The sequence below is a fragment of the Artibeus jamaicensis genome, unplaced genomic scaffold (genome assembly GCF_021234435.1).
Source record: "Artibeus jamaicensis isolate MK-2021 breed Jamaican fruit bat unplaced genomic scaffold, CSHL_Jam_final contig_1128, whole genome shotgun sequence".
NCBI classification, from domain to species: Eukaryota; Metazoa; Chordata; class Mammalia; order Chiroptera; family Phyllostomidae; genus Artibeus; species Artibeus jamaicensis.
The window spans coordinates 332,063-357,010 of NW_026521220.1; the positions used below are offsets into that span (position 1 = coordinate 332,063).

At 58.7% G+C, this 24,948-nt stretch overlaps 2 protein-coding genes across 2 annotated transcripts in view; one reads left to right on the forward strand and one right to left on the reverse strand.

The window, feature by feature from the left end:
• Positions 1 to 254: 254 nt before the first annotated feature.
• The window catches only part of RSPH14 (radial spoke head 14 homolog), a 77,268-nt gene continuing 52,574 nt past the window's right edge, over positions 255 to 24,948 (reverse strand). The window contains exons 4-6 of the mRNA XM_037158798.2: positions 3,302 to 3,527; positions 2,121 to 2,257; positions 255 to 493 (exon numbers count right to left, since the gene is read on the reverse strand). Of these exons, the coding sequence (XP_037014693.2) occupies positions 255 to 493; positions 2,121 to 2,257; positions 3,302 to 3,527 (602 nt within the window). The remainder of the gene's footprint in view (positions 494 to 2,120; positions 2,258 to 3,301; positions 3,528 to 24,948) is intronic.
• GNAZ (G protein subunit alpha z) overlaps positions 9,668 to 24,948 on the forward strand; it is a 54,287-nt gene continuing 39,006 nt past the window's right edge. The window contains exon 1 of the mRNA XM_037158797.2: positions 9,668 to 9,913. The gene's annotated coding sequence lies outside the window, so the exon portion shown is untranslated. The remainder of the gene's footprint in view (positions 9,914 to 24,948) is intronic.

Below are 24,948 nucleotides of genomic sequence, written 5' to 3' on the forward strand. Positions count from 1 at the left end.
TCCTCTGCCTTCTGAGAGGGCTCTGGGCCCCAGCAGGGAGCAGAACTGCCTCCCAGGGGCTCTGTCTTCAGCCTATGCTGCCTCACCTGGCCACCTGTGACCTGGTCCTTCTGGGCTGGGTGTTCTCCTTTGGCAGGGGAGAGAGAGAAATGTGACCATGTTCCGTGAACATCAAGAGATGTGCAGACCCAAGAGAAGGAAATCCGGCCCATTTATTCAGGCATGGACCTTACCAGGTCTGGCCTCAGAAGGGCTCAGGGTTTCCACTCAATGACTTTGATGGCCACCTGGGCCGCCCGCTGCACAGCCGCGCTGGGGTCCATCTCCAGGGCACGGAAGATGGGCACTTGGGCCTGCAGGAACTTGCGGCCCTCGGGGGCCTCCGCCAGCATGGTGAGGGCCTTGATGGCGTTCAGGCGGGCCTTTATCAGGCTTGAGCTCAGCAGGTTCAGGAGCGGGAGGATGGCTTCTGCATCCAGGGCCGCGTACTTCCCTGTGGATTACCAGCACCAGGCGTCCCCTGGGGGCCTCTGCCCTCCACCCCAGTGCTCGTCCCACCTCTGGCTTGCACAGCCTCAGGGAGGCACCGCCTGCCACCAAGCTCCCTCCTTCACCCCCATGCAGGCCCTTGCACCCCCTCTGCCTCCAGCCCAGGTCAGACCCCACCAACTCTGCCCCACCCCCACCTCCTAACTGGCTTCTCCACTTCTACCCGGTGCCCACTCCGAAAGCCGGTTCTCACGAGGCAACATGAGTGGGCTCTTAAAAATTGGTATCAAATTATCTACTCAAGTGGCAAACCTGTCTTGAGTACCTACTATGCACCAGACACAAAAGACACAAAGTGCTTGCCTTCGCAGCACTTGTAGTCTATGGGGGGCACAGACATTAATGTGGGAAGTAGACACCCCTCCTTAACCCTTCACTGCCTCATCCTACCCCCCACTCCACCTCACCTGCTAAAAGGTGTGGCTGTCCCCTGTCCCCAACCTTCCGGCCCTGAGTACTCCTGTCTTTGCCACTGGAACCTGCTCAGCCCCACCTTTGCCCTGCTGATTCCCACTGTCCCTTGGGTCAACATCCATGCCCCTCTCCCAGAAGGCTTTGCCCCTGTCCGGTACCCAGTACGAGTAGCACTTCTCCCCCATGTCATTCATCGATCCGTCCCTCCGACTAATTGTAGCACCAGTTGTAGCCGAGACCTCTGGGTCTCCATCACCCAGCATAGCTCTGGAGTGCCAGCTCCGGAAAGAGCGGCCCAACACCCCTAGGTTCGGCCAATGCCCAAGCACCCCAGGAGTCCTCTGGCCTCTAAGAGCGCCCATGGGAACCCTGGGTAGACCCCACACCTCTCTCCCTCTGGAGGGTCTCAGATTCCACCACAGAGGTCAAGGGGGGAGTGGCCAGGAGACCTCCACGCTGGGGTCTTGGCAGGGCGCTGGTTAAGAATCAGAGGCCCAGCAGTCCTCCGAGGAGCGGCAAGAAAGCCTGGGACGTGGGGCTGGTGCAGGCAAGGGAGGGCCACGGGGAGGGTCGGACAGCCTTTGGAGGTCACCGTGGGGGGATGGCCTGCCCTGGCCTCCGGGGGGGGGGAGAACCAGCCCGTGTCCCTTCTGCCAGCCCAGGGTTTAGTGACTGCGTACAGAAGCCTGAGTGGCGAGAAGTCCCAGGTTGAGGAGAGAATCTCATGTTCTGAGCACCACCCCTGGCTCCAATTGAGAAAGTGAATCAATCCAGAAATGCCATAGAAGTGAGGGGGCCAATGTTTGCTCGGGCCACAGGATAACCAAATCGCAAATGGCAAACTAATCAATGAGAAGCCTGGGACAGAGGCCCAGGGAGGAGCCTGGAGGGAAGGGCCAGTGATCCTGATGCGAGTGACCAAGTGACTGTGGCCAGGAAGAAGAGGGCGGGCGGAGCCCGGGACCCAAGTTTGAAAGGACTACAACAGCAGCCCGGATGTACTTCGGCAGGGCAGCGAGGGGGCGAGATGAGGCATTCTGGAAAGCTGGCCAGGGTGGCCAGTGTGGCCGCGGTGACCTTCTCCCCCCACACGTTAGCTCCAGTGCCCACACAGGGCACGCCTCCCACCTGGACACCTAACCCGCCGGCTGCCTCACCTTCAGTGGTCACCGTGGCGTACATGAGGGCCCCAGCCGCATTGGCCTGCACTTCCTCCACCGGGTCTTTCAGCAGGTGCACCAGGATGGGGATGACGTCATATTGACACACCTGTTTCTTGCCCTCCAGAGGGATGCTAGGCCAGAGAGGGGACGGCTATGTGGCTTTGCTTGTGGGTAGGAAGGGAGTAGAGCCCAGGACCCCCCGACAGGGAGACGGTACAGAAAAGAAATTGTGGTGGGGCCGTTCATGGTTGTCCAGGCCCACCGAGGCCCTGGGTCCCAGGGTCCAGGGGAACTCTGCTGTGAGTCCCATTTCTACGCCCAGAAAACTTGGGGGCATGGCCTGGGGCCACTGCAAGTGAAGCCACCCAGGAGCCAGTGGGTGATGGAGCTTTGTCCTAAGGTCTCATGGGAAGAAGGAACCAGACATAAAACAGGGAAAGTCTCCGTAAGAGTCCCAGCAGCCAGGACAGGCTGAGGCACACGCCGCAGCCACCTTCGAGCGAGATGACATTTTTGCTCACTGTTCATCCTGGCATTGTATGAAGCTGTGAAAATGGTGGACTTTCAAAGAGCTTCCCAAAGTGTGAGGGGGCCAACACTGTCCCCCAAAAGAGAATGGTTTCTTGAGCCCAGAAACACAGGCCCTACAGAAGAGTCACAGTGCACGTCTCTCCCTCAGTGAAGGACCCTGAGCTGCTTAGGTGAACCAGCCTTTCCCAAACTTTGCTGCCCACAGGACTTTTGTGTTGGCAACACCCTTAATAATATCTTAAAAGACCCGGGTGCCCTGAGTCCCAGTTGGGGAAGCAGAGGTTGGCCAGCCACTGGCTGACACTGTGAGGCCACTGAGCTGTTGGACCTGCCGAGGCAAAAACAGGTTTTCTTGCCTTGGTGCCCTCAGCACCCTGGACTCTGGCTGGAGCGGCAGGGGCAGGGCTTTGGGGGGATGCTGCCCTGCATATTGTGGGATGTGGAGCAGCACCCCGGGTCTCTAACCACTCTAGGCCAGGTGCTGCGTGTCTCCGGGGTGAGGGGAGTGGGGCAGCAAAGCCCCCCCGCTGCGACCCCCGGACCTGCTCCGAGGCCAGGGGCAGCTCGGTGGTTACCTTCCTTATTCCCAGCCCGGGGCTGACCACTCCCGCCCTCCCTACTCCGTCTGCACGGCCGGGCCTCACCTGACTGCAGTGAGCGTGGAGGCGGCTCTGGTGCGGATGTTGTCATTTTTACTGAGCAGCATCTCCTTCAGGAAGGGCACCGCGCGGCTGGCCAGCGCCTCATTGGCGTCCTCCAGCAGGCAGGCCGCCAGCGTGCCCAGGAGGATCTCCTGGACCTTTTCATGCTCTGTGTGCAGCTGCCACACCAGTGAGGGGATCAGGCCGCTGTTGACAATGCCCAGGGCCCCTGCAGGAAAGGAAATGGCACTGATGGTGGGCTTCCATGCCCCCCACCCATGTTGGGTGTCACGCAGGAGCAAGCAGGGAGAGTCCTGCGGGAGGCTGGACAAGACAACTTGCAAATGCCCCCACCACCAGGCAAGGGGACTGGGCACCCGCGGGAGGCTGTGGGTAACAAGTGGGGATGGATGGGTAACCACCAGAGGACCCGGGAAGGTGCCAGCCTGTGGCAGCCTGTGACTCGGGGGCATCAGCCCAAAAGAGGTGCTTAGCAGCCACCTCTTGGAGAGCACAGCCGCTCACCACTGGGGAACTAAGGCACACAAGGAGCCCCCGTCCCTTCCACTCCCTGCGCCACAGGGAAGCACTGGGTGGGGGACCAGCCACGCTCCTCCTTCCCACCTGCAACATCTCCAACCTGCTCCAGACCCTAGACCAGTCTGGCTGGCCCTCAGAGATAGGGGGAAGAGCTTGAAGTGGAGTCCGAGGGGAAAGATTCAGAGTGAACAGGCCAGCATCTTATCCACCAAAGAGCTGTGTCCCCAAACACAGGTGAAAGGAAATCCATAGATTCTGGTCAAGGGGTCTTGGAGGAGCCTGGTGCCCCAAGGGCAGGGCTCTCCATAGCATGGCTGGGGTGCCGGGGCCGGGAGGAGCACAGCGGGGTGAGCCTCCCTCACGCAGGGACTCCACCTCGCTCCTTCCAGCCTCAGTCCCTCCTGGGGGCAGGGGGGATGTCGGTGTGTGTCTGCCAGGAGGAGAACCCAGAACTGTCCCAGATGGCCCCCCTCAGGGCCCAGTTCCTGTGTGGGCCGAGCAGCACTCACGGGGAAGTGAGCAGGGCTCTGCCAGGGAGGGCAGCCGTACCCTATGGCATAAGGGCAGCCCTCACTACTGCCCTGAAGCCCACCCTTGTCCCCTGCCTGCCCATCAGCTCACACCATGGGCCCAGGGAGAAGCCACCTATGGGGGAGAAGCCACCCCACAGAGGTGGCCACTGGTAAACACCTTCCTTTTCCGCCCTCACCAGATAAACCCTCTAATTTACTCCAGAGAGACAAATAAACAGGTTAATTAGCCTAAAGGTCTCTGAGTGCCAATTAACACCAGGGATTTCCTCTTTGAAGACATCACCCCTGTCTTTCTACATCACTCTCAAAGGACATCAAATGGCAGCCCCCAGGGTGAGAGGGGCAAAGTGAGAGGGACGCAGAGGCCAGCGGCTCCCAGTCGCCCTGGCCAGCTTCTCACTGGGCCGATGCAGCAGCTCTTTGCTCTCAGGCCACTCACGACAGGAAAGGCAGTCTCCTGTTGCTCAAGAGTACTACTGGGTTTTTTAAGATAAAATACACATAGATTTCAAAAAAAGAAAAAGAAAAGAAAAAATGCTGGACTCCTCAATGTACCCAGCAAATTAACCTCTCTGAGCCTGGTTTCCTCATTACTGAAATGAGCCTACCTTGTAGAGAGAGCTGTGTCGTGCCAATGGGGTAGCGGTGGGAACGTGCTCTGTGTAAGGGACTGTCACTCTGTGCCCTGGACATCTGGGCCCAGCACAGCACAGAGTCTCCCAAATTCCACCAACACTGAGTCCCGGCCAGAAGCAAGAGTCGGTGGGGGGGTGCCGAGGGGTCAGGAGTGGAATACCAAGACAAAAGCCATACAGTCCCTGCCCCGCAGGAGTGCCTGCCAATGGTCCCCACCAGCCACCTTTCCTGCACACCGGAGCCTCACTCCCCCACAGCCCTCCCTTCCAGACGGACCTCTGCCAGGCACGCACCTGGGTCTCCTGCCCCTGCTCTGACTCCCAGTGCTCCCTACCTGCCCCAGACTTGGGTCCTTCTCAGCCACAACTCAGATGGCACCTCCCCAGCTCACAGTGGGAAGGTGACAATTTCCCTTTCCAAGAAGGATTTTGCTGGCTGATGGAGGGAGAGGGTTCCTGGCAAAGGGCAGCTGAGCAAAGGCCTGGAGGTGAGGAATTTGTGCATCATCCAGTCTGGGCTTAATTGTGGCCCCCTTTGCCCCGGGGTCTGACCTTCCAGGAACAGCCCAGGGAGAATCACAGCTGCGGGAGCCACAGGCTGGGGCAGGATGAGAGGCCGCTCACAGGGAGGGGGTCGAAGTCAGAAAGTTGAAGTGTTGGAAGTCACCGCCACTGCGCCACACCTTGATGGGGAAACGGAGCACCCAGAGGGGCAACTCTAGTGCCCAAGGCTGTGCGCACAGCGGCCAGCGCTGGGCCGGGCCCTCCAGTCCCCGGGTTTTGCTCCTCAGGTGTTTGACTTGGGCCTCTGCTCCTAGAAATGCTGGGCACCGGGACCCGGCTTCTTTTTGAGACAGGGAGAAGATTAAAAATAAAATGTGTGCCGGGTGTGCCTCTCTGCTCGTTCACTTTGCTTCTTTTCAGCTAAAAGGAGAGTCGCAGGCCTGGCTATTTATAACTAACCCAGATCTGCAATAGTTTGTTCCAGAGTGGATGTTGCGGGGGCTAGTGCACAGACCCCAAGAAGACAAACTAGAGAGACCCCCACCTGGCCCACCACAGCCCGGGAATTGGCCAGCATGGGCTGGGGGGACCGGACAGGCGGGGCGTAGAGCCTGGTCAGCCAGGAGGGAACCATCAGCAGAGGCCATAGACAATGAGACACCCTCTGCCCCGCCCTCGGGGAGTGGGAGAGTCAGCCAGGACCGGCCATTACAACACAGGTAGACACAGGTGTAGATGAGGAATTCCAGGGTCCTAGGGGCTCTTGATGTGCAGGAAGGAAGACCCACAGCAACTGGACCTCACAGGGCAGAGGGGGGAAGGCACCAACCACCAGTGTTTGGGAAGGGCCCTGCCTCAGAACAGCTGGTGTGCCAGGATGGATTCGGTGGCTGATGTGCCAGAAAGCTCCAGCAGGATGGAAGGTCACAATGTCCATAGCCTGGTCCCCCACTTCCACCGTGGTTTGGTCATTTCCTTGGGGAGGGGTTGACAACACCTCCAGGGGCTACTCCTCGGCCAGCTGTCCCAGCCGGACAGACTCAGTCACCAGGGCCCTAGTCCTCTTTCTACCACAGAGCCCCGGCTGTCGTCTCTGGTTCTGTTGTCCGGCCAGTGAGGACTCAGGATGGAGCGCTGGCCCCAGCCCTGAGGACTACACATGCATGCCTGGTGCAAAAAGCCACCACAACCCACAGTGGCCCACCTGTCCAGCTTTAGCCTGGTGTGACCCCCAAGCCCTGAACTCCCGGCACACTGACCCCCACCTGTGCCTGCCTTTGCTCACGGGGACGCTTCTCTGTTCTCAGCTCACACAGCCTTGCTCGCAATAGCACAGGGCACGGCTAACCACAGCTTCCTTCTCGAGACACTCCCTCCCCATGACTCTGGGACACGCCACTCCCTGGTTTCCTGGCCACCTCTCCAACTGCTTAGTAAAGGCCAACTCTTCCTCCAGCTTCCCATGGGGGCCCCCTCTTTGGGCCCCCTCCTCTCCCACCCTTCCAGAACCAGCGCCTTCTCTCCGTGGCTGCAGCCACCACACTGCCATCTCCTGGGACATGCTGTCTGTCGCCCAGTGACCCCTCAACCCTACCCTGAACTTGGCCTGCTGCGCTGACTTCTCTGCTTCATTCCCTCAGGCTGACTAGCTGCTGTGTTGTTATTGGATTCTGCATATTAGGACAACACACGCTCTGGGAACGTGCCTCTTGCCAACACAAAACAAAAAACTGCTTTCCTTCCTCTCCGATCCAAAAAGCTAACCCGGAAACTCCTGATCGTTGTTCCTCGCCCCCTCTCTCTCTCCTCTCCCCTCTCTCTAAAATCAAGAAGCATGCCCTTGGGCGAGGAATTAAAAACAAAAAAAAAACAAAAAAAAACCTCTCTGGTGGCACTTAGGCCCATGTCCCCAGTTCTACACCACTGCCATGCTCCTGCGGTAACTGTTCCCAGCCCAACAGAGCCTTGTGTTTTTGCACCCATGCGTGCTCACTGGCTCTGCCACATGGGTCTTCTCTGGGTTCTTCCAGCCTCGTGCCCCTTCATACCCAGTGCCCTCCTCACCTTGCCACATGTTTCTCTCCTGCCCCCAGCCACCAGCCACTCCCACTCCTGGCATCCCAGTGCCCAGTGCTTCCCCTGCCACATGCCCCCAGAGCCCTGGTGGGTCTCCCCGATCAAGCCTCGAACAACTGGTGGGTTACCTTCTGCTGACTGCCTGTGTCCCACAGACAGGAGGGTCTAGCAGGCAGGGCTGGATCTGTCTAAATCCTGGAACTGTGCCTAGTGAGGAGGCAGTCATCAGTAAGGACTGCTGTGTGAAGGGTTACAATCATTGGTTGATACCACGTGAACTCCCACTTTGAGGAGGCCACCAGGCCCCCTCAGGTGGGGGAAGCAGCAGCCAGCCCCCTTAGGCCCCTCGATGGGCTAGCCGCTGGCCTCACACCTGCACTGCTGTAGAGGGTCATCTCATGCCTGCTTCTAGGTTCGCCCCTGCAAGCAGCTCGACCCTGACCCCTGATCCTGCAACAGAGTGGACGTTCATCTTTGAACATGTGCCAATGTGCATTCTTCCTCAGAGTCACCTTCTAGGGACAGTCTATTGGTGTCCCCTTTTGAGAGAAAACTGAGGCTCAGCCAGATGAGTCACCCAAGGGTGCACAGGTAATAGCAGCGGAGCTGGGCCTGTGCTTCACCTACAGCCCCCTCTCCCCTCTAATCCATCCTAGGGCAGGGCCTGTGTCACTGTCTTCCTGGTGTCACAGCTGTTGGCCAGTGTGGTCCTCTGGGCAAAGGCCCAGCCTGACCCAGCCTGGTGCTATGGACGTGCGCACAGAGGAACCCTGGACTGCTGGCCACATTCCTTTGGCCCTCATTGGCCACCTCCAGCTAGCACTGTGCCAGGTCTCAGTTCACCTCTGAATGCTCATCATCAATCTCTTGTCCCGTCTCCACCAGCTTGGGCAGCCCCTTCATGGGCAGGTCATAACCCTGAGGGCAGGGAGTGCAATGGTCTCCATTTCACAGGAGAGGAACCACACCCGAGAGGGCCTGGGATGATGTTGACATGCCACTCCGTGTCCAGGTGGCAGAGCCAAAGCCCTGTCCCTGTCTTCTGACCCCAGACCTGGGCAGGGTCCAACACCCCATCTACCTCTGCCAATGGTCAGCACCAGTGCTTCTATGCCCATGAGTTGGGGTGCTCTTTGTAAGATGACTGTGACAGTATAGAGTGATAGGGCCCGCTTGGCTGGGAACTTCTGTATTTTACCAGGGATGCTCTAGGGTGTACAAAGCTGCAGGTTACAAGGATGGCGATGTCTTTTAACCATAGTAGTGAGGGGGCTCCTGGCTCTGAGGCCCACAGATGGGCTCCCGCTGAAATTTAAAACAGAATTTGGCAGACTGCCCTCGGATGCATTTTGCTGAGCATCCCAACCCTTCTTCGAGCTTCCTTCCCAAAGGCGTCAGTGGGACCCTAGCCTTTACTAGACTGGCTCCCTTTCATCTCTCTGGTCTAGGGGGACAGCTACCGGCGGGCCCTTCTCCCTTCACTCCCTCCCAACTCAATCTTCCGTGATCAGCCTCACCAGGGACCCTGAAAGGAGCAGGGAGGAGGGCAAAGGATGACGCTGCACAAACCAAACCGGTGTAAACCTTTAAGGTTTGCACAGCCCTTTCACACATTCTAGCGGACTGTCGCGTCAAGTCAGGGAAGTGAGTGCCACTAGCTCGACTTTACAAAATAGGCCCAAATAGGTCAGTCGGTTGCCCAAGGTCGAGGAGCTCAGAAAACGCCACGCTGAGTTTGATTTCAAACAGAAGGAGGCGAGTGGGGACAGGGGCCACCCACCGCTTGGTCTCCGGATCCGCGAGAGGCGGTTCCACTCGATCGGCTTCCCAAGCTCTGGATAGTGAGGTCCAGGGACTCCTGCACCCGTAGCGCGTGCCGGACTGCGAGAGCGCTGAGCTGCGGCCCCGCCCATGCCTGCCACCATTGGGCCTCGGACCCGTCCGTCAGCTACTTATACCCAATGGGCAGAGAGCCGGCGCTTATGGCGAGGAGGTGGCGCCCGGCGCGTGGTCACTGGCGGGCGCGCAGCTCCCCCGCCCGCAGTTGGCCTGGCAACGCGCTGCGCTCGCGGCTCCGCCCCCTGCCGGCGGCGGCAGCGCGGGGCGGGTGGACCCGCGGGCGGCGGGGGGCGCGGGAGAGCGGGCGGAGGGAACCAGGGCGGCCAGAGTGTGTGCGCCGCCCGCGGTCCGGTTACGTCCCCGCGCGGGCGCCGCCGCCCGCATAGTGCGGAACGAAGGTGCCGCGGCCCTTGTTTGCCACTCCGCCAGCCCGCACTGCCCGCGCCGCCCGGAGCAGCTCGGCGGATGCACGGTTCCTTGGCCAGGAGGTGAGTGAGTGGACCCCGCGGCCGGGGCGTGCAGCTGAGCCTCAGGGGGCCGGGGGCGCGGCCAGCGGGTCTACCCCACCCCCACCCGGGGCCCCGCCCGGGCCTTTGTGCTGAGGATCCGCCCGAGCTGAGGGTGCCGGGCTGGGCGAAAGGGATGCCCGGTCGGGGCGTGGGGCGACTAGGGTGGAGATGCCCGCGAGGTGTGCAGGGGGTGGCCGTGGGCCTGGCAGGTGCTGGGGAAGGGGCACCGCCGGGCCAAGGAGCCGGCTGAAGGTGGAGGCTGCGGACCCAGGATGGTAGACAGCAGCTGCTGGAGATGCCGCGCGGCGCCCCCGACCCAGCAGTCACCAGTGCAGAGCAGGGCCCCGCCAGGAGGCTTGCGGGAGCGGCGCCGAGGCAGGGTCTCCCTCTCCGGGGAGCGGAGAAGGGGCGACCGGGGTGGCGGGAGCGTCGACGCGTGGCCTTGGCTGAAACGGAGGAAAGGGCCCCGGAGGCCTGGGCCCGAGGACTGACGGCTCAGTTTTCGGTCACTGCTCTTGCAGTGAGCAGGTTGCTCCAAGGCATTTAGAGCAAGATGAGTATCGACCCACTGCGATTTTGATATGTTCCTGGCTCAATATTTTTTTCCTTAAAAGGCGGTGGGGGTGATCGAGGGGAGGGGTGTGAGGGCCTTAGGGCTGGGGCTCGCAATCATGCCGGAGATCCAGGGGGACTCTGCCTTCAGGGCGGTGCTGAGCCTCTGGGTGATGGCAAGAATCTGCCTAGGCCGAGAACTGGGATTCTTTCTGTCTTACAAGGATGGAAAGGCAGTGTGAGACCAGGGTTCCTTGGAGTCCGTATGTGAGAATGGAGGGACCTGCCTGGTAGGCGAAGTTGGCTGGGCTTGGGGAGGCAGCCCAGCCCCTGACTGGCTTTTTCTGCCCAAGTGATTTCCCTGCCCTGGGGACCAAGTCCCGCTGCCTTGGCTCTGTCTGGAGGTGGCTCCTTGGCCAAATTCGATTAAGCAAATATTTACTGAGCTTTTGTTCCCCCTGGGGTTGGAGCTGGGGTGGGAGTGGACTGGGCCTGCCCTCCAGGGACTGACTCACCACCCCACAGGGGGGCAATGTCTCTGTTCCGATAACCCAATCCTGAATGTGGGTGCGAAGTCTCAAGAGGGACCTCAGAGACATGGGACCTGAGACGTGACCCAGTCTAGGGTCAGACAGGCCCGTGGGCAAAGTGACATTTGAACTGGAGCTTGAAGAACACAGGCACGGTTGGGGAGGGCATTGCAAAGGGGAGAAAATGGACCCAGACACAGAGATGGAGCTCGGGCATTTGAAGGGGGAACTCAGGGCAGTTGGAGCTTGCGGCAGGAGTGAAGGGGGTGGTTGGCAAAGCATGGGAGGTGTGGCAGCAAAGGTGGGGGCGGGCAGAATAGGGGCCAAGGGGCCTGGGGGAAGAACCCCATTGCTTGTCAGCTGTGGCTCTTTCAGTGAAGGTTGCAGTCCGCCCATCTGTAAAGGGGAGCAGGTGTGTGACCCAGGCTGGGGCTGGTCTGGGAAAGAGCTTGAAAGGCTGGGGGGGGGGGGGGGCTCCTTGCAGCCTAGGATTGCCCTTCCAGGCACTTTATCCCTTGAGCCAGGCCAAGGAACTGTGTGACCAACCAGCTGGCCCCCTTCTTAGCCAGAGTGGAGGATGGTGTTTAGCTGTTGTCCCTTTGGGGTGTGGACGTCAGGAAGCAGTAACCGTGGAGGCCTGGGATTCTCCATGCAAGGGTTTAAGGGCGCAGGACGGCCCGGCCTCGCTCCTGCTTGGACAGAGGGGCATGCCTTCAGCCATGAGACACTGGCGCTTGGTTTCAAACTCCTCTTGTGCTTTCCTCTAACAGACCTTGGTTTTCTGAGACAGGGGGTGAATAAGACGTAGTCCCTCCCCCTCGGAAGGCCGAGTCACCTTCTGCCGGAGATCTGCTGGCTTGCTTGATGGCTTGCTTGCTCCCAGGGATGTTTTGCTCTCCCTCTGAAGAGGCTGTTTGTTACTCATCTGTGTTTCTTGATCCTCCTAGCCCCACCCCCAGACACACACCCACTTTCAGCTTTTGGGTGAGGCCCAGGTTGCTGCAGCAAGAGCAGGCAGCCCACCTGCCCTCATGGAGGTGCTTCACTCTGTGTCTGCTACCCACCCTGTTCTGGGGTCCTGCCGTGGACTCTAAATTTGGGACACAGGGAATAAATTCCTCCTTCCGTTTCAGTGCTCAGCTCTTCTGTTTCCTGGCGTCTGGGAGGAAAAGTGCCTTGGTCTGGATCTCAAGAGCTTCTAGGGCGATCCCAGGTTCTCTGGGTAACCAGGTAGACTTGGTAGGGCTGCCCAGGGCCCCTGCAGGAAGGCTGGGGGCACGGAGTGCTGGGTAGCAGAGAGGCTGGCCTCAGACTCAGGGCGTGGCCTCCGCGTGGTTGTCTTGTGTGTGCGTGCGCTGACAGTGCACTGGATCTTCCTCCCCTGGACGTGAGGATGAGCAGCCCTGCACTGCCCCGTTCCAGCCCTCGGGAGATCTCCACTGTGCAGCAAGGGGGCATTCTCACCGAGACTGGTCAGGGTGGGGCTCACAGGAACTCTGAAGGAGGAAGATTAGCACACTGCTCTCCCACAGCCCCCAGGAAGGAAACCTCTGAGGTGACCGAGTCCCCAGAGGCAGGCCTTCGAGCACCATGGGTGGCAGGAAGGAGGGCGAAGAGAACTGGACAGGCATTGAGGCAGATGCTGTATCAGCCCCAGGCAGGAGCATGAAGTAGCCTGACACAGCTTGTACAGACTGGAGAGGGGAGAGGGCAGGGCCCCAACTGAGGCACCAGAAGACCTGGATGAGGACCTGGTCATGCTCCCCCCTGGCCCAGCCCCGTTCTGTCCGAGCCACCTTGTCCTCATCCATAAATAGAGCCAAAAGTTCCTACACGGGTCCCCCCACCCTCACACCTGGCCCTTGTGAGCTCACAGGGACTGCCTGATGGATCCAGGAGCACACGGGTAGAGACATCAACCCTGCGTACGGAGCCAGAGAAAAACAGAACTTCACACGCTTGGTTCATGCAGTCGTTCCTTTGGCTAATATTTACCAGCACCTGCTGAGGGCTAGGCACTGTGCCAGGCACAGGGGTACTGCAGGGGACAGAGCAGACCCGTGTCCACTCTTGTGGTGCTTACATCAGACAGGGGGGTGACACAACAGCTGTGTAACTGAATGTCAGGTAGGGTAGGTGCCTCGGGAGGGAGGGCAGAGTCTCTGGTGGAGCCCATGCTGGCGCAGCGCAAGGGCAGAGCCAGGGCAGAGCCATGGGCGAGCCGAGTGGCTGACAGAGAAGAGCACCAGGAAGGGGACAGCAGGTATGGGTGCACCGAGGCTGGACAGTCCTGCTGGAGGCCCCAGCAGAAGTCCAAGTGGCAGGAGCTCAGCAGAGGGCTGTGCTGGGGGTGGGGTGCTATGGAGCATGTCAGGTGGGGCTCTGCAGGCCCCACTGCGGCTGGAGCCCAGGGCGGGTTTGGAACAGAAAGTTAATTACACTTTTGAAATACTTGTCTGGCTGATGGGCATGGGGGTCAGACCAGAAGGCTGTTAGGGGAGGTTGTGGCCCTGGTGGGGGGCTGCTGGCCCAGTGGGGTGGGAGCAGTAGAGGCAGTGAGAGGCAGTCTGCTGGAGAAGATGGGGCGAGAAGAGCTCTGGGAGGTCGGAGTTGGCATTGACTGAGAAGGAAGATGCGGACTCATCCGTGAGAGGCAGGGAACTAGGAGCTGGGTGAGAGCCCTGGTGGGATATGGGTGCACGTGGCAGTCAGGGGGAGAGCAAGTCTGGGGACAGAAACCTGGAGTCTTTGGCATCAAGTGTGTGGGAAGCCAGGGACCAGCTGAGGTCACTTGGGAATCAAGGGTAGGGGGGACCAGGAGAGCTGAGCCAGCCTCAGGGCCTCCCCCACCCAAAGCATGAGCTGAGAAGGTTATCCAGAAAAGGCCGAGAAGGACTGACAAGCGAGGGAGGCAAAAGCACAGTCCACTCAAGATGTGTGTGCTCCTGGGAGGGTGGGTCCCCTGCAGCAGACAGTGGTAGATCTGGGGGTACGTGGGGACTATGTAATGTGGGCTGGACAAGCTACGTAATTTGTAGGGCCCTTGTTCGAAATGATCGAGCATTTGAAGGCAGTGACAGCAGAGCATCACACCAGGTGTGAGGCCCTCTGTGACTGCCTGTGCTCATGCCTGAGAAGCCTGGTTGGTAGTGGCTGCAAGGACCGCACCGCCAGCCCATCCCCCTCTCTCCCGTTCATCTGCCTCCCTCAGTCAGGTGGGCTGTGTGTGGCACCTGAGGCCATCAGGGTGAGTCAGAGCCACCCTGCAGGCCTCACCCTGGCCTCCTAAGGTGGCTTCTTTCCCCTCTGTCTCTTGACCCCCTGTGGCCTCTGGCACGAGGCACAGCTCAAGAGTTGAGGGACATCGCGTCCCATCATCAGGACCCGGGCAAGCGCAGTGGGCAGCTTCGCACAGCAATGGCTTCCTTGAGTTCATCTCCTTTTCAAAGAAGCCTGCTTCATCACAGAGTTTTGAGTTATTTAGTTCTAAATTAAGGTATAACTCTCATTTAGAGACGTCCCTGGAGAATCCATCAAAAAGTGTTAAGAAGCGAGACTGAAAAATCACGGTGCGGGGAGGGGCCTCACGAACCCTGCCAGGCCCCGTGCTCCCTCCAGCAGCCTCCAGCCAGCAAGCAATCACCGTCGTCCCGAGGGCCTGGCCCAGCCGTGCAGGCGGCAGTCACAGCAGGCCTTTCAGGCGGAGACCCTGTGCTACTGACCACCCTGCCCCCACCTGGGAGGGAAAGCTGTTGGACAGGGTTCCCTGGGTGGGGTGGGGGCTGATGCCTTGGGAGGCCACGGTCTGTCGTGGAGGAGAGAGGACTGGATGTGCGCATTTTCCCCGGAGCCCAAATGCAAATCCAGGCCTTCGCAGGGAGCAGGAGAATCTGCTGCTCTGGACTGCGGAGGGCAAGTGCCTCTCGGTGGGGGGCAGGAGCGAGAGCGAACAGAAACTCCCGTTATCTTCCCAAAGCCAGCTCTGCCAAGAAGGGGCCTATTTTTACCTCAGTTTCCTCCTCACAGTTACAAAGACTGAGACTTGGGAGATGAGTGGCTTTCCTGAGTGGGTGACTGGCTGGGTTCCAGGGAAGGCGTCCAGAACCAGAGGGCTTGCTTTCCAGCAGCGCAGGGCGCCCACTTTCCTACAGGTGGCCCACTCTGCTGGCCCGATGGTCACTAGGACGGGCAGTGCAGGAGGGCTGGCCCTGCGCTGGGCTGCCGCAAGCCCTCAGTCTTTTCACTGGAGGGACCAGCCTGACCCTCGAAGCTGCCCTTCTCACCAGCAGTTCTCAGACAGGGCCCACCCACATCCTCCAGTGTCCAGGAGGAGGTTTTGTTTTGGTTTTGTTTTCATCCAGAGGGTCCGTCTGGGCCCTCCATCTAGGACAGCACCCTGTCCCCACCCACATGTACCCTGTACTCCTTCCTGCCTCTATTTCTCCCCTTTAGCACCCATTACAGTGTGATCTACTGCCTGTCTTACTCATCTGTGTAGGTTCCATCTGTCCCCAACCCCCCCCCCCAGCCTTGGACCTGAACTAACCTCTAGGAGGTCAGGACCTTCGTTTGCTGTTCACCACAGAGAATCTGGCCCCGGCGCCCAGCCCAGCCCAGCCTGCAGCAGGGCCTCAGGAAATGGCTTCTGAAGGGGGGTGCACATCGGCAAGTAGACAGGCCCAATGTCACCTGTTGAGCCACTTTCACTCAGAGGGCTGGGCTTGCCGGTGGCTGTAGCCCTCATATCAGAGAACAGGTCCTTCAGCTCAACCCTCTGCTTCTGAGACATTATGCCTTTGGGTCCCAAGAGGTATGTCTTTTGGTCTAAGTGTTGGCAAGCGAACACAAACCACCCATGTTGGACATCACTGATTAGGTGTGGTCAGGCCCGACTGCGGTTCACCCCGGAGCCAGAGGCTGCTGGGCTCCCCAGCTTCTCACACTGCCACACAGGCCCAGGTCCCCACCACCCAGAATGAGATACCTTGGGCTGACACCCGGCCCCTCAGTGACATGGAATGAATAGGCGGGGCCTTGGTCAACCTCAGGGGACCACATAGTCACAATGTACAAAGGTGTGTCCCAGGAAACTATCCCGAGAGGGCAAGGCATGATCCTGGCCGTAGGAGAGGGACATGGTGCCCACGTGACCACGGGAGGGTGGAATGGCCTTTCCAGACAGCCCCCGTGCCCAAGACCAGCTCAGCAGGGCAGCTCAGTGCAGGGGAAAGGGCACTGGGCAGAGTCGGGAGACCTGGATCCTAGCCGTGGCCCTGCCTGTGATGCTGATGCTGGTGAATCTTCACTCTCTGGACCTCAGTGTCCTCCACTTTACACTGGGCTGGGTCAAAGGCACAGATAGTTTTTATTTCTTATACTAACTCTGGAGTGGCTGCCCAGAGCACACAGTGTTGAGAAGGATTGTGAGGCTGCGTCGTGGCTCGGAAGGAGAGCAGTCCTGGGGGACCGGCGATGAGTGATGCCTGCAGCAGGCACGGGAGGCAGGATGTGCTTGCCAGGGGGTGGCCCACCCTCACTCTTGCCCAGCAGCTTCCTCTCTGAATGTGGCCCTTTTTGGCAGACACGCGCCCTGACCCCAGACTAAGGGAGGACTCGCCCTCCTCTTCAGTGCTTCCCCAGCAGTTCGTGAGCCTTGTGGCAACTCAGGCCATCGGTAAATGTCTCTTCCCATAGCGGCCTCTCTCTGTGCCCTGAACAAATGCTTGAGCCTTGTGCTAAGCTCTGCTCAAGCACAAAGAAGCCCACCTGGAACTGGGAGACCAGACAACCACAGAAACATGCTAAAATGTGTGGTTTGGGCTCTAAGCATTAGGGGAGTGGGGGTGGTACCCGATGAGGGGCTGTGAGCAGAGCAGGGTGGTGGGGAGGTGACCGGGCCAGGGAAGGGGTGGTCTCCACGTGATGAACCTTTCTCTGAGGCCATCCACCTCTGTGCTGAGGTCCTGGCCCATGTGCCTTCCCCTTGCCCTGCCCACCTCTTTGTGGCCCATCCTCTGACCTCAGCTGTCCCGGCTGTGTGTGGCCTCTGGCCTGTCCAGCCTATCCCCTCAGGCTTCCTTGTAGCCCCATGGAGTGACCACCACCACCCCTGTCGGCTCGCATGGGCTCAGTGGCCCTGTCCCTGAGCTGGGCTTTGCTCTAGCACGGTCGCCCCCTCACCCACCCTGCTGCCTCTGATATGCTGTGCAAACATATTTCCCGATGAAATGCTGGGAAGAAAAATAGAGTGTTGCCTCCATTATCCAATTTCTGATTAATCAAACTCTCTTTGTCCTCGGCCAAAATCTATTCATTTCCCTTAAACACTGGGCCAATGCCAAGCATTGATTTCCTCTACGATAACACCATGCGCGCAGGCACACGCACACATCTCCAGCCCTGCCCTGCCCTGTAGCAGGGAGGGGGGCACTGGAGCACTGATAGGGCCGTCCTGATGACCTCAACACTGCCCACCTCCCCCAAGAAGCCCCACGGCCACGCTGCGCTCACCACCCTTGCCGCAGCTCCTGGAGTTGCATGGCCGGTCTTGGTCCCTGTGTGGCCTCAGTCTCCAGGGGCGTTAGCCTGCTCTTGCTGGCTATTCTGGGGTTCTCCTGGGGCAGGGCAAGGGGTAGAGGACCAGTGCAGAATGGTGGGGAGGGTGTGAAAGGTGCAGCCACTGAGGCTGCTGAGGACTGGAGCAGAAGGGTGATGCAGCTGCAGGCTCTGGGTGGGCCAGTGTCGCTGGCACAGGAAAGCCGGAGCTGGGCAGGGAGGGTGAGAGCCGGGCTTGTGAGTGGGCCTTGGGTGGGGGTAGCGTCATGCTTTCGGTGGCAACAACAGAAGCCCGGCCTTAATAGGTTTACCATTTGAAGGGACATTCTGGACTGGGGTTCCGAGGCAGGACAATATCTGGGTCTGCCCGGGCAAGGCAGGAGGCAGCCACACATCCACTACATCCACCTGGGGGAAGGCCGAGGGCCTTTCTAGAAGACTTCACAGAAGTCCCAGCTGTCTTCTCCCTGCACCAAGTTGGCCCCTCCTGCCAGGTACTTCTGGGCCCATGGGACACAGCAGTGACAGACCCACAGCCCCTGCCCTGCAGAGCTGGCATTTTATGAGCATGAGGGGGGCGGTCAGCACGAACCCGTTAGGCAGCATGTCGGAAAGAAGCAACGCTGGAAGTGCAGCATGTGGGAGGGAATGAGCAGGGAGGCCTCTGTGGAGAGGCCCCTGAGCCATTGGGGGGAGGGAAGGAATGGCTGTCTGGACAGAGCCCACCTCCCAGAGGAAACAGCCAGTGCAAAGGCCCTGAGGTGAGAGCGGGCATGGACTCGGAGGACGGCAACAGGACCACTGCAGCAGGTGTGGAGAGTAGAGGGAGCATAGGGGGAGGGGTGTCAGAGTCAGGGGCCCGACACAGAGCCCTGGGGGACTGTATCTCCAAACTGAAATGGTAAGCAAGCTGTGGGAAGGTTCTGAGCACAAGAGGGGTGCTCTGCCTTGTATTTTTATGAGGCTCCCTGGCTGTTGCTGGGAACGCAGAGTGGAGGAGCTTCGATGGAGCAAGGAGGCTTTTGAGATCGCCATGGTAATCCACATTGGGGGCAGGTGGGGGTTCGGGTAAGTGGTTCGATTTGGACACAGGGCTCCCCTGTCCTGAGACCCTGGGATCTCTTAGAAAGGAGGTGGGGAGGGGGCAGAGGGCTGGTGTGCTGGGCATGCGGTAGACAATGCCAGTGTCCCCAGATACCCTTTCCTGCTGGCGCATAGCTCCCCCACAGTCACTGCTGTCTGCTCACACGCTGCACCGCCTCCGACAGAACTGCCCTGGGCCCTCAGAGCCCCCTCTCCTGGCAATGCCTGGGAGGCCCTGCCTTTCCGAGGTGGGACGTGTGGATTTCATTCATGCTCCAGAGGGCCCTCGGGGTCAGGCCAAGGGAAAGAGCGGCTGAGACCACACCTTTACCGGGTTCCCTTCCTGGCCCTGCCCACTATGTCTCTCTCTCCTGGACCTGCTTCCTCAACCAGTCAGGCGCCCAGAAATCTCCAGGTCGGACTGTCCTTCTCAAGAACCCCATCAGGACAGGGTCGGAGGCTGGTGTAGGCTGGGAGATTCCTGAGGGTGGCCCATCAGGATGGGAGGACCAATGCCAGCCACTGAGAGTGACCTGGAGCAGTTCCCGGTGCAGGGCCCCAGGCCACCAGCGGACCCATGTTGCCTGACAACACACACGTTCCTGGTCCCGTCCTCAGGCCTGGGGGCGAGCCAGGTGTAGGCACATCTCTTTGAACCACACCAGCCTAGACACTCAGCTCCCCCAGCCTGTAGGCCCACATAAGTGCAGAAGGCTTGGGGAGCGGGCTGTGGAAAGGGGCAGGGATGAAAAGGGTACCCGATGGGAGGTGATGCGCACCTTCCAGGTGGGAAAGACAAAAAGGAGCTGCTGAGGGGTAGGAGGAGCTCTGGGAAGGAGCCAGGCACTTGAGTGGGCCCATGGAGTCCTCACCAGGGAGGGGAGGGCAGCAAGTAGCCACCATGAGGGGATAGGATGCCACGCTCAGAGGCAGGGGACAGGAGACGGCAGAGCAGCGGAGATCCAGAATGGTTTAATCAGAGTTCCCACTCAGCCCAGGGGCCCAGCTGATTGCCACCAGGTACCTTCACTGCAGAAACTGGGGAACCTGGTTCTCCCCACGGCAGGGCCCCTCCACTTGGACCTCAGGGAGGGCTGCACCGCCTCTGTGTGTGGTGGCGCCTCCTTCCCCTTGTATGGGGAACCTTTCTGATTTTATTTACTGATTTACTCCTGGCCTGATTTCCCCCTGAGTCAGCATTCCTCAGACAATGCTGTCACATCTCCCCTGCTCAGCCTGGTGGCTGTGGGCACGTGGCTGAAGGGAGTCCCGAGCCACAGGACTCTGTGGGGCCACAGGGCAGAGCCTCCTTGGTCATCTTCAACGACACCCCGAGGCAAGAGGCTGCCTCGCTGGGGCGGAACCACCTGTTAGGGCCAGTCCGCAGCTGGGACACTGCACACTAACCCTGGTCCTTCTCCCACCTGCTTCAACTCTGGTTCCAGAACCAGGAGGGGGAAGAAGAAGTGCGGCTGCTTTTTGGGTTCGCTGGTACCAGGCCCGTCAGGCTGGTTGCGGGGCCCGGATAAACTAACCCAGTGGCCAGGGCCCTGGTGGCTGTGGGGCGGCTGCAGAGAGCCCGCAGACGCAGAGTCATGTGTCCCCAAGTCCCTTTCCTGGCGCACAGTCAGGAGTGACTTGCATATGCACACGGTACCGTTTTTTTCTCCCAATATGAGCAGAAACTGTTGTGATAAATGAAATGCAAAGTTATTTAAAAGCCTTACAGGGGCTTCTGGTGAAGATGCAGGCATAGGTAGACACGCTTCGCCTCCTTGTACAACCACAGGAGTTACATTGAAGCCTCAAAACAACACCCAGAACTGTCAGAGAATTGAATTGTATGGGAGTCCGACAACCAAGGATTTAACAAAGCCGAATTTAACCAGATGGGGGGGGGGGCGGAGTCATGGAGGTGGGCGGAGAGGCGAGGAGACAGGTGTGGTGCAGGGAGGCAGCAGTAGAAAGGTGGATACAAATCTGGAGGAATACCTGGGGAGCGAGTGATCCCAGCCTCAGGTCAGACTGCATAGCCTGGGGTTTCAGAGCCTCAAAGATAAATCCCCATAACTTCTGGCTTTAAAAACCAGTGGGGGCTGGGCCTGCAGAAGAAACCGCCAGATTTTCAGGAGAGTCCATTTAAAGGGCCTACACGGACTTAGAATGTATGCAAGGCCACCCACTCTGGGATTCACCACCAGGGCAACAGCTGGAAGGGTTCCAGTCGCATATGGGAAGTGGATGAAGTGACTGGAAACAGGGTGAGTACCAGGCAAAACCTCCAGGAGCCAGGCAGCAGCACCGTCCCGTCTCCAAACCCTCGCCCCGCACGGAGCCTCAAAGCAATGAAGCTCCAGGGTTGCTCCACACTGGTGATTACCTTAGGCTCCGCCCCATATAACTTAACAGGTGTGCCAAGACAGGGACTCAAAGCAGTTCTACCTAATACACTGAAGCAAACACCGGGAGGCTGCCAAAGTGAGGAGACAAAAATAGCCCAAATGAAAGACCAGAACAAAACCCCAGAAAAAGAACTAAACTAAACGGAAATAGCCAGCTTATCAGATGCAGAGTTCAAAACACTGGTGATCAGGATGCTCGACTCACTGAGTACGGCAACAACATAAAGGAAGAAATGAAGGCCACATTAAGTGAAATAAAGAAAAATCCACAGGGGACCAATGGAAAATGGAAGGAAGCCTGAATTCAAATCCACAATTTGGAACAGAAGGAAGAAATAAGCATTCAACCAGAACAGCAAGAAGAAACAAGAATTCAAAAAAACAAAGATAGTATAAGAAGGCTCTGGGACATCTCCAAATGTGCCAACATCTGAATCATATGGGCTGCCAGAAGGAGAAGAGGAAGAGCAAGAAATTGAAAACTTGTTTGAAAAAATAATGAAAGAAAATTCCCCTAATTTGGTGAAGAAAATAGACAAGTCCAGGAAGCACAGAGAGTTACAAACAAGTTGGACCCAAAGAGGCCCACACCAAGACACATCACAATTAAAATGCCAAAGGTTAAAGACAAAGAATCTTAAAAGCAGCGAGAGAAAAGCGGAGTTACCTACAAAGGAGTGCCCATAAGACTGTCAGCTTATTTCTCAAAAGAAACTTTGCAGGGAAGAAGGGGATGGAAAGAAGTATTCAAATTTAGAGTGGAAGGGCAGATAAAGTGCTTCCCAGACAAGGTCAAATTAAAGCAGTTCACCATCACCAAGCCCTCACTATAGGAAGTGTTAAAGGGGCTTTTCTTAAGAAAAAGAAGATCAAAACTATGAACATTAAAATGACAACAAATTCACATCTGTCAACAACTGAATCTAAAAACAAACTAAGCACATAACCGGAACAGGAATAGAATCATAGGTGTGGAAATCATTTGGAGGGTTATCAGCTGGGAGGGGAAGGGGGGAGAACAGGGGAAAGCGTGCAGGGAGTAAGAAGCATAACTGGTAGGTAACATAGACGGGGAGATGTTAGGAATAGCGTAGGAAGTGGAGAAGCCAAAGAACTTACATGCATGACCCATGGCCATGAACTAAGTGGCGGAGATGGCTGGAGGGAAGGGGGTACTGGGAAAAGGGGGGAAAATAGGGACAACTGTAATAGCATAATCAATAAAGTATACTTTTTAAAAAGCCTTGCAGAACTCTTGGTGCTCAGAAACCCCTTTATCCTGTCCCCGTGCTCGCTGGGGGAATGGTCACTCCCTGTTCTCACAGCAGGGCACGCTGGCCACAGCCGCTGCAGGCTGCGTGTGCCGGGACAACAGTCACCTGTGCCACGCACTTTGGTACCTACCCCTTTGTGCTCAGTGGCATCTGTCCCAAACCTGTGTGTGTGAGTTGCTCTTGTCATTGCGATTGTGTCCTCTACTGTCCTATAAACGATGACACATGCATGTAGCAAGGGCTTCCATAGAAATCCAGAAGATGCCCTGGAAAACCTCGGTGAAAGCGGAGGTTAGGCTGGTGTGGGCAGGACAATGGTCAGGTTTAGGACGGGGAGTTGTGACAGCTAGGATTCAGACCCCAGTTACTTTGCCACCTCACACGTGTGGGGAACAGCAACTGGCCGTCGCACCTGGCGGGCTGTGGTTTAAACAGAGCAGGGACAGCCTGCTCCAAAAATTGGCAAGTGCGTGGATGTTTACCTGTTTTAGGTTAAAATATAATGTTTAAAGTACATATTATATCATTTCTTATGACTCTCTGCTTTAAGTGACTTTTTAATATGCCAACCAGCAAGTAGTCCCAACTTCGATGCCTAACTTTCAGTCACTAATGAATCTTAGACACGAATCGGTAATCACAGTGGAATCTGCTGGGCTTTGATTTTTTCTCACCATCATAACAGGGAGGGGTGGGCCCCTCTCTGCAAAGGCTGCACAGTTGCTGTAGCACAGACAAGGGTGGAGGGGAGATGCTCACCCAGACAGCCCAGCCTGGAACCCCTTCCCCAGGACTGCCGAGGGTGGGGTTTCCTGGCCTGAGGACACCTGGGGGCAGGCCTGAGGACCCGGACAAGCGGTTTCCCAAGTGGGCTCCAGCCACAGGTGCCCCGATGCACCATCCGTGCTGCTCCACTGCCCCCAGGGATCCCGTGTCCTTTTCAGTGGGATGTGGAGTGGTCCGGATAGCGCTTTCAGCAGGGCGGGAGCTGACTGAGAGGGGAGGGACGAGAGGGCTGCCTGAGGTGGCAGGAGGGGGACAGGAGGGGTGGGCAGGAAGAAGGCTCAAGAGGACCCTTGCCACTTAGGGAGAATGAGAAGGTGGGAGGAGGAACCATAAGCTGCGGGCGGAGTGACAAAAGCACAAAGTGCCACACACTTTGGAGTCCTTGGGGAGCTTGCCTGCCACTTGGGGAGGCGGGTAAGATGTACTGGGGCACTTGGGGAGGGAAAGTCACAGGCAGAAGGGTCGCAGGGCCCCAGGGGCAGCAGGGGAGTGGTCTGCGAGAGGGCAGAGGCCCCCTGAGGGGTCTGGGGAGCCCCGGGGAGGGCCACAGGCCCCGGGCAAGGGCAGGTGAGGTATCGTGCCGAAGGAGGGCTAGGGAAGCCTGGGAGCGGTGCACCAGTGTTCGTGCATCTGCTCTGCATGTCCTTTGAAGAGACCAGCTTAGAGGGAAGCAGAGCAGGCAGCCAGAGAGGGAGAGTGGAGGGCGAGGTGGGCCTCAGGCAGGAGGCCAGGGCAGTCAAGGCAGGTGCCTGCAGAGGCTGGTAGCTTGGAGTCCAGCATGAGCTGGTCCGTGGGCATCACCACTGGACTGTCCAAGGTGAAGTCCAGTCCCACTGCCTAGCCAGCAGTGCATGACCCCTCTCTCTGCTCAGGGTAACACAGGTCTGGGTGGCAAGTCTAAGTGAGTCCCAAGGGCTCCAAGGAGGGGGCTGCCTGGTGCCATAGCAACCAGCTTCAGAGGGTGACAGGCCAGGCAGGGCACAGTGGGCATGGGGGCAGGTAGAAGATGCAGCCAGGAAGGCAGGGACCCAGCTTCCGCGGGGTTCACGGGAAGACAGGAGTGGGGCTGTAGAGGCCAGCGTTCCCCGGAGGGTGCCTCCTGGGGGGCGGCCCGGCCCTGCTCCCCATGTAGTGTTTCCTACACTGAGGCAGGAAGGGGCTTTTATCTCCTCAGGGAGGGGTCTTTTTAATCCAAAAATAAGGTGTCATGTTGAAAACCATCAGTGTCAGGATGGCCAAGTGGATTCTGCCACACGTGAGGCTGGCCAGGCGCACAAGCTGTACAGTTTGAGGTGCGTTCAGCCTCCATCCTCACCCCCCCCCCCGCCTCGCTCCGCTGGCCTTCCCGAGGGAACGCGTGCCCATCATCTGCCTCGGGGCGGGGTGACGGCCACGCTGGGTCCTGTGCATGGGTCGGTGCGCCCCTCACCACAGCACTTCTGCAGGAGAGGGGGCCTCAGGAGGGACAGTGTCTGCCTTCCGGCCTCTGGGAGGTCCCTACCAGGGCGGCCGTCCCTGAGCTGCTCTGAGCCGGGCCCAGGCCAGCCCTGGGGCAGTGTCTTCCTCAGAGGTCCCTGCTGCCCTGGCCCCACCCCACCCCTGGGTGACTAGCACCCAGGGGTGCTAGTCGTGTCTCCCCCAGTATCACTTCCCTGGACCCCACACATCTCTACCCCCTCTTCTCCAGACACAGCTCTTCATCACAAACGGCCTCACTCACTCCCCAGCCCGAGGACAAGCTCCTGGGTGCACAGACTCAGCTCGTTCTACCCCCTGTCCCCCAGCCCCCAGCGCAAAGCCTGCCCACTGGGCCTGGTTCCCAGAGGGCAGGG